The sequence below is a fragment of the Balaenoptera physalus genome (genome assembly GCF_965194825.1).
Source record: "Balaenoptera physalus genome assembly, chromosome: 15".
NCBI lineage: Eukaryota > Metazoa > Chordata > Mammalia > Artiodactyla > Balaenopteridae > Balaenoptera > Balaenoptera physalus.
In genome coordinates, this window is record NC_138894.1 from 90,213,183 (window position 1) to 90,226,818 (window position 13,636).

General features: G+C 33.7%; 1 protein-coding gene across 2 annotated transcripts in view; it reads left to right on the forward strand.

Annotated features, from left to right (window-relative positions):
• The window catches only part of ROCK2 (Rho associated coiled-coil containing protein kinase 2), a 137,285-nt gene that overhangs the window by 109,090 nt on the left and 14,559 nt on the right, over positions 1 to 13,636 (forward strand). Inside the window, exons 21-29 of one of the 2 annotated variants that reach the window (XM_082425819.1) lie at positions 5,257 to 5,326; positions 6,056 to 6,159; positions 6,326 to 6,512; positions 8,506 to 8,599; positions 8,694 to 8,788; positions 9,578 to 9,757; positions 10,270 to 10,438; positions 10,776 to 10,946; positions 12,632 to 12,702. In XM_082425819.1, the coding sequence (XP_082281945.1) occupies positions 5,257 to 5,326; positions 6,056 to 6,159; positions 6,326 to 6,512; positions 8,506 to 8,599; positions 8,694 to 8,788; positions 9,578 to 9,757; positions 10,270 to 10,438; positions 10,776 to 10,946; positions 12,632 to 12,702 (1,141 nt within the window). Of the gene's footprint in view, positions 1 to 5,256; positions 5,327 to 6,055; positions 6,160 to 6,325; positions 6,513 to 8,505; positions 8,600 to 8,693; positions 8,789 to 9,577; positions 9,758 to 10,269; positions 10,439 to 10,775; positions 10,953 to 12,631; positions 12,703 to 13,636 lie in introns of both variants that reach the window. The other variant, XM_082425820.1, reaches the window with a different exon arrangement.

Here is a 13,636-nt window from a genome sequence, read left to right on the forward strand (position 1 = left end):
CTTTCTTTCTGTTTTAAGTAATGTGTTAAGTGCCACTGTTGTCCTTTAAAAAGATTTTATTTGCTTCCCCGACAGTTTTTTATTACTGCCACCTTATAATATAATATATAGAGTGTTGGTGTTGAAGAAGGAGAAAATTTCTGGGATTTGTACTCCATGCTCTTAGGATTTTTCCTCAGGACTGTCCCTCAAGCATAAGTGCTTTTTGTTTGTTTCTTTAGTTTCTGGGACTTGGAAATGTTTGACTGTTAAACAAACACCATATAAAATTTTTAATCATTTTTTAGGATACAGTCTAGTGCTATATTTAATTTACTTAGAAAATAGAAAACATTGGTAAAATACTTTTAAAGTATACAGTAATATACTGTTAAAATTTACCCCATCAGTCATTAGTAGTATAATTAGTTCTTCCCAATCATGACCAAAGGTCATATTGGATTCCAGTTATTTGATAGGAGGCAGAGTGAAAAGAAAATAAGCTTCGGGGCCAGACAGATCAAGGTGTGAATCCCATTTCCACTACTTACTAGCTGATCACCTTTGGGCAAAATATTTTAACCTCTCCAAACCTTTTGTCACACCTACAGAAGGGGGGCAGTAATAGCTTCCTTGTTAGGGATCTTGTAAAGCAGGGGTCCCCAACCCCCAGGCCCACGGACTAGTACTGGTCCGCAGCCTGTTAGGAACCGGGCCGCACAGCAGGAGGGGAGCGGCAGGAGTGAGTGAGCGAAGAAGCTTCGTCTGCTGCTCCCCATCGCCCCCCGTCGCTGGCGTTACCGCCTGAACCATCCCCCCACCCCGCCCTGGTCCGTGGAAAAATTGTCTTCCATGAAACCAGTTCCTGGTGGCAAAAAGGTTGGGGCCACTGTTGTAAAGGATAACAATGACTTATTTACAGCATCTAGCACATAGTAAATGGTAGGGACCATTATTACTACAACTGTTACTGTTACTATTACTAGTATGTCTACTATAGGACTATTACTTTGTTCCTATCACTTTTGCTAATTGCCTGCTTTTTTTTTTTTTTTTTTTTTTTTTTTTTTTTGCCTGCTTTTTATATACCTGTGACAGGTCAGTAAGATTGACACTGCTTAGGAAAGGATGGTCAAATATTCAAATATTGACACTTCCTAGGAAAGGATGGTCAAAAAGAGTTTGTTCTTTTTGCTGATCTATTGCCTGGGTAAACCTAGACTCTTAAACTTCATGAGATTTTAACTTTTAAAAATTGGAACTAGAAACTTGAACAGTATTCAGGCATCTTTGTCCAATATTTTTTTGTTCTTTGTTTTTTCCCCTGTGTGTTAGCTTTATTCTTCCCTCTCATTTTTTTATTTAACAGAAAACTTGGTCCTTCAAGAAGGACAAACTCTAGAGATATGTCTTATAGCTTCATTTATGTGGAGCGACCCTGATTTGGCTTTTCTGGATCTCTAAGTCCTGAGATGGAACTCATTTGCCTGGCTTTGGTCAGGAGCCTAAACTGTGGATCCTCAGTTTTAGGGAACACAGTCTTTAAAACTATTTGACTGCACAGCTATTCTCCATAGTATTTATTCTAACAGCAATGTTTATATGAATACAAGAGCTAGTTAAATATCTAGACTGTGTTTCTTCTCCTGTTCTAATTACTCTTTGTTTATACCTAATTTATGCTACTTAGTATATATGCCTATTATTTTCTTCATAAGTGCACTTGGATCTATTGTTTCTTAATCCCTCAGTTCCTAACCCCTCCTTGCCAAAGATACCCACATCTGCTGTCTTAATCACCTAACAGAGTATAAATTCATTGAATGGCAAAAAAAAAAAGAAAAACCACACTTATATTTTGCTATCTCCAACCCTTGATTAATTTCTTGCACATAAGACATCCTCAGTAAGTGTTGCATGAATGAATGCATATCTATCATGTGTAAGGCACTGATAACCACTATAGGAGATTCAAAGATGAGTCAGATGTATTTCCTACCCTTAAGCTTACTAGCATTTTATCAGAAATTATTCCTTAGGAAGAGGTAAGGCAAGTACATAAATAATTGGAATACAAAGTTAAATATATATATATGCAATGAGAATTTACATATGAAGTGCTATGTAGGCTTGCACTTGAAAATGGCCAACGTAGACTTCTTTTCTTCCTTCCAAGATTCCAGTAAAACTCTAGTAGAGGAATTTTTTAAATGTGTAAACCCACATCATGTCATTCCAGTGGATTGGAGGACAGGAAATTAGTTAATGAGATAGTGGCAGGTGGGTGGAAACCTTCTGCCTAATGAAGTAGAGCAGCGGAAGCAAGAGCCAGGAGTATATATGAAGTGGGATATAGGTGAAGAAGAAAAATGTTTCATTATTCAAAGCAAATACCTTGGAGGGCTGGAGTAAGATGTGATGTTATAAATGGAGCAATCTGCTGTTCATACTCTGCCACTACCCCTTGCAGAAATGTCTGTATTCAGGCATTGCCACCACTAGGGTTCCTACAGAGCATTCCCTCTGAAGAAATGGGGCATACCCTCTGTGGATAATTAGAACAGCTAGTATGGGGTCAGCAGCTCAGAGAAAAGCCTTTCTCATTCTGGCATTTAGTGGTCTTCCTGTTTATGACTGACTTCCTAAGCCTCTCATTTTAAACTGAAGTTTGCTATTTAGAAAACCCCTCCCCTGTACCCAGAGATTAAAATTTCTGATGCCTCCTGGTTACTCATCACTAGGCATTTGAGGAAAGCCTGCAGTATGAAAGAGAAAGACTATGATAAAGAAGAAGAAAAAGTGCCACCAGATGAAACATATATCAAAGAATAGAAGAGAACTTAACAAAAAGAAAGCACAAATTTTAAAAACCTGCTGGTAATAATTAGTACTGATCAAAGATTCTAGGAGATACTACTTCCATTAAACAAGAACCTGACATAATAAAGGACAGCCAGAATAGGAAGGAGCTCTTGAAGATGAAAAATTATTGCCAATGTAAACTTATTAGAAGGGTTTGAAGAAAAAAATCAAAGAAATTTCACAAAACATAGAACAAGAAGGAATAACTAGAAGATATGAGAGAAAAGCTAGGACACAGACAGACTGTTCCAGGAGCTCTAGCACCAAAGAATTCCAGAGAAACCCAGGGGAGGAAATTATTAAAGACATAATAGAAAAGAATTTCCTATAGCTGGAAAAGAAGTCTTTAAATTGAAAGGACCCAGCAAAGATACATGAAAAAAGACTCACATTTAGACATGTTCTTATGGCAATAGGAAATGGAGGTTTGATTATGTCACTTAGACCAGTGATACAACTACATTAGGGATGGTAAGAGCTAAATTCTCACATCTGGCAGCAGGGAATTGGTAAATAATTAAAATGTATGTCAAGAAATAAGCTGAGATGTGGCGGTGACCACCAAAAAGAACAATACACAGAAATGAAACAAAGTGATTTTCTCTAGGGGAATAGGGTTAGCCCATGGATGGATATGGATAGGAGACTTAGAATTTTTTCTGTGCTAGTCTGTACTATCTAATTGTAACCATGTGCATATTATGTGGTTACTTTCTGAAAAATATTTTTTCTTAAATACCTAATGAATGTTGAGCTTTAAAAGTTACATATAATGAATGGTAGCTCTTCAAGAAGATCATGATATTAAAATTACACTGGGGTTTTCTGCAAGCGGGCTTAGCTGGTGATGATGATTTTAAATTTTTAAAACTTGTTCTTTCATATGTTATTAATTAGTATCTTTCACATTTTCCGCTCAGAGAAATAAAAATCATGATTCTTTAATAATACACTCATCAATAATAAAATAGAGAATTCACACAATTAAGTGACATTGAGTGATAATTTCCCTTTTATCCAGAAGTTGAAGGGCCAAGTAAGTAAACAAAGTGACCAAATTATATTAAACGCAAATAAGGATGAAAGTCCTAAGTAATATTAAATTGAAGATGGTGTGATTAAATCATTTAATCTTTCTGAGTTTTTTCTTGCTATCTACATTTTTATTTTATTTTATTTTATTTTTTTGGCCCTGCAGCATGTGGGATCTTAGTTCCCCAACCAGGGATCAAACCCATGTCTCCTGCAGTGGGAGCGTGGAGTCTTAACCACTGGACTGCCGGGGAAGTCCAGCTGGATACATTTTTTAAATATCTAATAGGTAGTAAAATATTTTCTCACTATAAAATATTCAGAACTATATTAAAAGATAAAGAGAAAACAATATAAGGTCTCCTTTATGAATGCAGACATAGTTAATCTCTACAGAGGTAATATATCTTAACAGTCTGTTACTTGAAAAATCCTTCCACACCCTTTTCTGTGCCTGTACCTGTACATGTATACCATATTTATAGGGTTGAGTTTTTTGTAGATTTTATTTTGTGTTTTTTGTTTTTTAATTGTATGTTGTGTTGTTCTCCAACTTTTTTTTTTCCCCCTTAGCTTTGACTTGTAATAACTGTAATACATATATTTTGTTAATAAGCCTAGACTTTAACTTATTTCAACCCAACCTCTTAAATGCATTGTTAGGCTCATTTTTTATTTTATTTATTTTTTTATTTAATTTTTTTCTTTATTGAAGATTAAAATATGTACAGAAAAAGTAAACAAATGGTAAGTGTAGAACTCAGTAATTTTTACAAAGTGTTCAGATCTGTGCAGTTAACCATTTACATTTAGATATAAAAACCTATACTCTTTACCTCCTTGCAGGCCCCCTCCCAGTCATTTCTTCACTCATTCTAAGATAATCAATTTTCAGGTGCACTTTTGATTCTGCTACTTGGTTGGCATAAATGGCTGATCACAAATGCATGCCTGAGAATATGTGATTTAGTGTTATTGGTTTAATATAGCACTATTTGGTCTCAGAATCCCTTTATACTCTTAAAAATTATTGAGGACCCCAAAGAGTTTTTGTTCCTGTGAGTTATATCTAATGTTATTTTTTGTGTTAGAAATTGAAACTGAGAAAATTTTAAAACACAAGAGCATACAAGCACACATTTCATTAGCTGTTGGAGTGATGAAATCATCATATGTCATACAGCCTCAAGAAAAGCCCATATACACTGAGATAATTAAAGCTTTAAAAATAGCAATGATTCTTAGTATTATGAAAATAATTTTACCTCATGAATTCTCTGAAAGGGTCTCAGTACTCCCACGGGTTTCCTAGACCACATTTTAAGAGTTGCTGGCTTAATATGTGTCTAACTTATTTAAACCTTTGATTCAATGTCCCCACAGAGAACGTCAAGATGCAGATGGGCAAATGAAAGAGCTCCAAGATCAGCTTGAAGCAGAGCAGTATTTCTCAGTAAGTTCCAGACGTGTTACTTTGAAAATTGTTGTATTTGTAGAATTTTTAAAAAATTTTTGCTGCAAAACCAGGAGACTGATCTTGTCTTTAGAATAGATTCTTATAGCAACCCCAGACAGAATTTTGGAATAATGTTTTGTACCACACACATACAAAAGGAACACCTGGGCAAGAGACTGTAGATAGTTTAACAGAAATCCATTGTCATTGCTAAAAAAATGGTTCTAGGCACATACTCATACCCTATGAAGTTGATTAAAAGCATTGATTTTTGAGGAAGAATATATTTTCATAATGAAAGAAAGAAAATTGTCATTTTAACCTTTGTACTTTTTGAGATCAGTTTTAAAATATGAAGTAGTAACTGTCACCTCTGTTTCATTGATTTTAAGCCAATAAAATTTTCTTGTCTAAATTAGTAATATTTTTTTTTGCCTCTTCATCCTATCAATCTGTGTCATTTAATGAGAAATCTCACTGTGATATCCAGTTGAAAATCATGCTTCTAAATTATTAGCTGAATTTTTATTAGTTAATTGGTTGATTACCAGAAAATAGAAAAGCTCATTAAACTATTAATTTGCTCATGGGCTCAACATTACTGTTTTGTGAGCATATTTGTATGTGCTCAGCTGGACTTTTTGTCTGGATAGCTTCTGAATGTGGAAATAATATTCCTGATGATGATGATGATGATATATATTTGTATTATATTTTGCTGTTTAGACCCTCTATAAGACACAGGTTAGGGAACTTAAAGAAGAATGTGAAGAAAAGACCAAGCTTTGTAAAGAATTACAGCAGAAGAAACAGGAATTACAGGATGAAAGGTAAGGATAAGATCCTTGTCCCTTTTGTTCATGGCCATGAACCCTACTCCTAGAACAGTACCTGCTATATACTCCAAATAAAAATTTGTTGATGAAGTGAATTAGACAAAAATTTGACTTTGTAGTAAAAAATTGAACATTAAAATTTAATCCCTCTAAAATGTAGGGACTCCTTGGCTGCTCAACTGGAGATTACCTTAACCAAAGCAGATTCTGAGCAACTGGCTCGCTCAATTGCTGAAGAACAATATTCTGATTTGGAAAAAGAGAAAATCATGAAAGAGCTGGAGATCAAAGAGATGATGGCTAGACACAAACAGGAGCTCACTGAAAAAGATGCTACAATTGCGTCTGTAAGTAAAATGCTTGGTTCTTTTTTGGTTCTAATTAAATTACTGTATCATAAATCTTCCTTAGAAATACTAAGAAAGTAACATAGATCTAAATGAAAAAGTGTATATGCTGGCTACAAGATATTTGACCTAGTGAACCATCAGCTTCTCAGTGTTTGGCAGAGAGAGGCTCAAAAAAAAACTACTTCCAATGGCTTCACCTGTTGGTAAATTCAGAGTTAAAGGACTAAAGTGAAAGGGAAATACCAAAAAGAAAACAGTTTGTCTTTTTTTCCTTGTTAAACCAGTCTTAGTTTAAAAGAACCTTAAAACTAATCATGAAGATGAGTTTAATCATGAAGGTAGTCATATGTAGGTTGAAAAAATTGCAAGAAAAATTTCAAATAGAAGTAAAATATCAAGTAGTTGAGTTTGCCTTATCAATTATCCAGACCTATTAAAATGCTACAGTAATTTAAAAGTTTGGCACTAGAACAGGGATATTTAATCCTGTTCAGTGGAAATGAGTAGGGGGCCCAGAAATAGATTCATCATGCACATACAGGAGCTTGGCATACGGTGTCAGTGGCAGTATACAAATCAATGGGAAAGGATACAGATTTAATAAATGGTTTTGGAATAACTACATTTTTATGTGGAAAGGAATAAAATTAGTTTCTTGTTATCATTTACCATATACAGTGGTAAATTCTAGCTATCTTAAGAACTTTAAATATGAAAAATAAAAATTTTTAAATATTAAAATGGAATCCAAAATTGACTTATAACAGAAGATAACAAATAAATGACAGGGAAAAGATATTTGTAATGTATTTATTGAACAAGGGATTAGTATCTAGAATATAAGTGGAACTCCTACAATTCAATACGAAAAAGTTAAATAATCCAAAGGAAAAATTGGCCAAAAAAGAAAACCTAAAAATATGAGCAGATGTTTAACCTCACTATTTTTTAGGAAAAAGCTGGATAAAATAACTTTGAAATACCATTCCATACCCATCATTTTGGCAAAAATTCAGTATCTGACTACTTTCAAATGTTTGAAGGATGTCTGGAAAATGGCATTCTTATTTACTGCTATCCAGAGTGTAAATTTAATATGGCACACTATAGTATAGTAAATAGTATGGCAATTTCCAGTAAATTTTAAATATTCATATAATCCAAAGAAAGTCCATAATAAGATAAATGTGCTAGAGGAATTCAGACACAATACTACTAGCAGCATAAATGTTTGTAATAGCAAAAAATTCAAATGTTATATTAATAGATGAATGAATGGATAAATGAAATGTGGTAGAAGATAGAACTACTATATCAGTTAAAATGAATTAATTAGGTCTTTATGTATATCAACAATTTAATTCTTAATATAATGTTGAGTGAAAGCAATTACAGAAAGATAAATGCAGTATGATGCTATTTATGGACAGTTTAAAATCACATAAGACCTCATTATATTATTTCACATATATGTAATAAAAGTATACAATCATGGATGGGAAGGATGAACACATAATTCACAATAAAATGTCCTTCAGGAAGGAAGAAGAGGAATAGGATTTGAAGTGAATACCAAAGAATGTCAACTTCTTTAGTAAAATTTTATTTTCTGTTTTAAAGCAATGTTCGGTAAGAAATTAAATTATGATTTTAAAATTTATTCTGCATGATGGAATGCAGAGCTTTGTTATAGTATTTGCTTTTTTTAGTTTACTAAATTGTTTTTCATTTAAAATACTGCTAAGGATTTTTGAAAGAGGGCGATTTTTTGGCTTCCTTGGGTGCATATGAAGGTCGGTATGGTTAGCAAAATTTTCATCAAGGGTGAAGTTTGGTAAGGTAGGACAAAGGCAGGAAGTGTAGAGATAGATGTACTTAGAAAAACAAGAGTTTTAGCAACATTCTAGGATATTTTCATTTTGAAGTACTGCTTTAAAACTTAACATTTTGTAAATTAGGATATGATTTTTGTTCTACTTTCATTTCTTAGCTCGAAGAAACTAATAGGACACTGACTAGTGATGTTGCCAATCTTGCAAATGAGAAAGAAGAATTAAATAACAAATGGAAAGATGCCCAAGAGCGTATGTACTAATAAGAATAACATTTAGTTTCAGTATGCCTAATGCTTGTCGGTTGCTGAATTATCAGTATAATTTTTACATTTTTCTGTTTCAGAACTATCAAGGTTGAAGGATGAAGAGATAAGTGCCGCAGCTATTAAAGCACAGTTTGAAAAGCAGCTGTTAACAGAGAGAACACTCAAAACTCAGGTGTGTATAATATGCTCTAAATATGATTTTGAAATTTTTCTTAGTTTACCTTTTTTACATTTTACTTCTAACATTACAGATTGGCTGTAGCAGTCATTGTTGGTATCAGTACTTGTGAACTGTCAGGATTATGTGATTTTTACCAGGTTGGGAGAAGCTAGATTTGATTAACATTGTTGAGTTCAGTGTTTATTAAAGTTTTTCTTAATTTTTCCATATGGAGTCACAGTCCATCCTAATTTTTTATTGTAATCTGATAAATTTTTCTGCTTTTAAGAAACGGTAGAGAATGACCATTTGCTGACAGCCTGAAAAAGTGTCACTCTGAAAAGGCACCATGATTATTAACTATTCTTTTTCTCAGCTCTCATGATTGTATATACAGCATGAATACTTGTGGGGTCCGAGATGCTCTGCTCTGTGGTTGGACACATGTTGTATTTTATTAGTGTGATGCCAATGCACAACTCTCTTCTAGGGTAAAAGAAGATCTGCCTTGTAGAAGTCTCTCTTGGAACTAAAAACCCAAAGTGGTAGAAAGTGACATTAGAGTGAACCTATACACATTTTAAATTACGGTTCTCAGAAAATATGAGAGTGAAAAAGTAATAGAGTATTGGTTGGAAAAGGATGATGAGTAATGAAGAGGGTGTATTTTTTAATATAGAAAGTGTTTCTTTGTGGCCCTGTGTGTAGGGAAGGTTTTGTAACTTGCTATTGGTGAATGACCAAGAAATCATCAACATAATTTATTTTATTTATTTACATACTAATCTTTATGTTTTTAAGGCTGTGAATAAGTTGGCCGAGATCATGAATCGGAAAGAACCTGTCAAGCGTGGTAGTGACACAGATGTGCGGAGAAAAGAAAAGGAGAATAGAAAGCTACATATGGAGCTTAAATCTGAACGTGAAAAACTGACCCAGCAGATGATCAAGTATCAGAAAGAACTGAATGAAATGCAGGCTGTAAGAATACTTTTTGAAGACTTCTTTTTAAGAAGTAGAATTATTTTCATGTCTGTATATATTTTATAGCTTATGGAGCATTTCTATTAATAATTACAGTAGTCACCCCTTATGCAAGGGAGATATGTTCCAGGACCCCCAGTGGGTACCTGAAACCACAGATAGTACTGAACTCTATACGTACTATATTTTTTCCTATACTGTAAGGGGGTGGGTAGCATATACAGTGTGAATAAGCTGGACAAAGGGATGATTAACATCCCAGGCAAGCAGAGCCAAGCAATGTGAGATTTCATCACACTACTCAGAAATGGCATGTAATTTAAAATTTATGAATTGTTTATTTCCGGAATTTTCCATTTAATATTTTCAGACTGCATTTGACCTTGAATAACTGAAACCACAGAAAGTGAAACCTTGGATTAGGAGAGACTACTGTATTATTGAACTAGGAAGCAAAATTATAAGATGTATAACATCCAGTTAATTTAACGTAATTTGATTTCTTATAGCAAATAGCTGAAGAGAGTCAGATTCGAATTGAACTACAGATGACACTGGACAGTAAAGACAGTGACATTGAGCAGTTGCGGTCCCAGCTCCAGGCCTTGCATATTGGTCTGGATAGTTCCAGTATAGGCAGCGGACCAGGGGATGCTGAAGCAGATGATGGGTTTCCAGGTACAGATTTGTTTCCAGCCCTTATGTTTACTTTTGTCTTAAGTTAAATCAATTGATTGTTTTAAGACATTGACTGACTGCTCTTGAGGAAAAGTATTTGTCATTTCTTTAAGGGAAAACCTACTCCTTAGAGTGGAGGTTCCAATGACAATTTAAACTATTTTATTTATTTATTTTTCACAAAATTTTTTATTTAAAAATACAAATGTAAATTTCACATATTTAGTTATTTAAATTAACTCTTTATATATTGTACATAGCTCTCTTTTAAGGCTTTCATTTTATTTTTTCTTAACTTCTTTCTGCATTCTTACTTCCTTTTATGTTGGGTGTTCAGTTCATATCACTCAGTCACACACTATGGAATCCATGTCATTCACCTACCAACGTTCCTCTACTTCTCTCAATATTGCCACTAAGCCTTCCAGTTCTCATATGCTTCTTGACTCTGATTCTGACTCAGAAGAAGAATCTGTGCCTTACTTACCTATTTCATCGGAACCTAATGGTACAGGTGATATCCTGAAAGTCTTTCGCCTCTGGGTTTTTTTCCACTACCCATAATTTTAGTCCTTTTGAAAAATTGTTGTAACATTAACTAATATTCACTAACTCTAACAAGTTGCTCAGTTAACAAGTCTCAGTTAAAAAGAAACTGCTGCATGAACAAAGAATTTGTTTTTTAAAGTATTTTCACATGGCATTGCTATTACAATTGATAGATTTATTTTTTCAGCTTACAAGAAATAGAGCAGTACTTTATATCATTTAAGAACATACGGTTTCACTGTCTGTTTCTTCCATTTTTAACCAAGAAGAAATTCTTTCTGAAGTTTCATATCAAGAATGACAGTACAGAAAAAGCACGTGTAGACCGTTTTAGAGGATGTTTTTAGGTTTTCCTTGCGTCAACATTGTGCTAGGCCTTAAGAAAAGCATAAGACAATTTGACCTGATCCTTGTGCTGAAAAGATTTATAGTTTAAGTGAAGAAACCAGATGGAAAAGCCTTAAACTGTTATGTTTAACACAAAGTTAGTGTGAGTACAAAAAACGTTTAAAGTAAATGCCACAGGAAAGTAGTGTATAAGCAGTTGAACGTAAAGTAAAATTTAATCTATTAGTTGAATTCAAAGTAAACTAGCTATATTTATTTACATTGTTGTCACATTTCCCAGGTATATATCAGTATAAATCATAGGTGATTATACTGAAGTTGTTTCAGATCTTAGCAATAAAATTATTTCAGTCTTACCCATATTGTTAGAGGTCATCTGATTAGTCCCTTGAATTGGCATAGGACCATGTCCAGACAGTTGAGAATATGGCTGTTTTTAATGACAGCATTTCTGTTCATGGAGTCTGGAAGGTTATTGATGTGAGAGAGAGAGTATAAGCCTTGGAGTCAGAGACGTGTCCCCATGTGACCTTCTGTGGGGTTGTTGTGAGGGTTAACGAAGATTTATGTAGTGTCTAGCACAGTTCAGACACATAGTAGATGTTAAGTGATAGGCACTTTTCTTATTAGCATAACCTCCAAAAATGCTTATTTCACTTAATTATTTCACTAAAATAAACTGATCAAATACCATTAGAACAAATTCTAAGGGTTCAGAGAGTTTCCTTGGTTGAACTAGAACTTTATTGATTTTAATATTTTGGAATTTAGGAATCTTGGTTTATTGCTGCTTATTAGCCATATTTGATCTGTAATTTACACAGTTTTATTTCATTATATTATAGCCATTCTAAAAGTCCATTTTCTCTGAACACGTAATTACTCACTTAAAATGTTTTCTCTTCAAAGAAGATGTGCACTATACCTGTAATTAGGCCTTCTTCCAAAGGAAAAATAGAGGATTCTAATTCAGGTGTACTGGTGAGAATAGAGAGCTGCTTTTCTTTTTTGCAACTTTTCTGTGGAACTTTGCAAATGCATGAATTTAATTAACAGGGCATTTGACGTTATAAACTACAGGATATGTATTTCCAGTGTGATATAACCTGGATTTTGTTTTGCATTGTATAACTTGCTTATACTGATCCTGCATTATTATTATATTTTAGATGATGTATAATGGTAAATTCTGAACGGCATATTTGATTTGTGACTTCCATATTAAAAGTTTATTAAATTCCTCATTTTCTTAAGAGACTTGTTATATTTATTCTCATATCTTGTGCTTATTTATAGAATCAAGACTAGAAGGATGGCTTTCATTGCCTGTGCGAAACAACACTAAGAAATTTGGATGGGTTAAAAAGGTATTTGAAAATGGTTCTTTTGTTTTGCTTTTGGTTTAGCTACAGCCATTTCACTTTTGTAGTTGTAAGATATATATAACTAGAACTTTTAGACACATAAAACTTGTTTGCACTTTCTGATTTGGAATAATATAACTTTATGTATCTTTTTTTTTTTTTTAACTTTATGTATCTTTGTGGAAAAAAAAAACGTTTTCATCACTACCATGTTGTTAATAATAAAATAGTTTTTGGTGTTAGGAGAATAGAAGCCTGTTGACCTTGGTGCTTTTGTTGTTTCAGTGGGAAAACAACTCTGGAAATGACAGAAAGTCCCATTTGTTTCTTTTCCTCTGGTACTATGATTATCGATATTATGTTCATTTTTGATAAGTGTCTTATTAGCCTTAGGCTGTTATAACAAAATGCCACAGACTGAGTAGCTTGTCAACAACAGAAATTAATTTCTCATGGTTCTGAAGGCTGGAAGTTCAAGATCAAGGTGCCAGCCAGCATGGCTGGGTTCTGGTGAAGGTCCTCTTCCAGGCTGCAGACTTCTTGCTCTGTCCTCATGGTGGAAGGTGTAGGAATTTCTCTGGAACCCCTTTTATAATGGCACTAATCCCATTCATGAGGGCTCTGGTGTCATGACCTAATCAACTTCCAAAGACCCCTCTTCCTAATACCATCCCATTAGGTGTTAGGATTTAACATATGAATTTGGGGGAATACAAACATTCAAACCATAGCAATAAGGTTACTTATGCTATTGGATCTTGAAGTGAAATCAGTCCAAAAAATATTTGAATTTATTCCCCCCCGCCCCCTCAATTTGCTTGTTTAAAGTATGTACATTTATTGTTATTTTGAGGAAGACTTTTTTAAGGATACATTAAGATAACTTTTTAGGTATTTAATTTATATTTTCTATGATTTTTATTGCTAATATAGAATT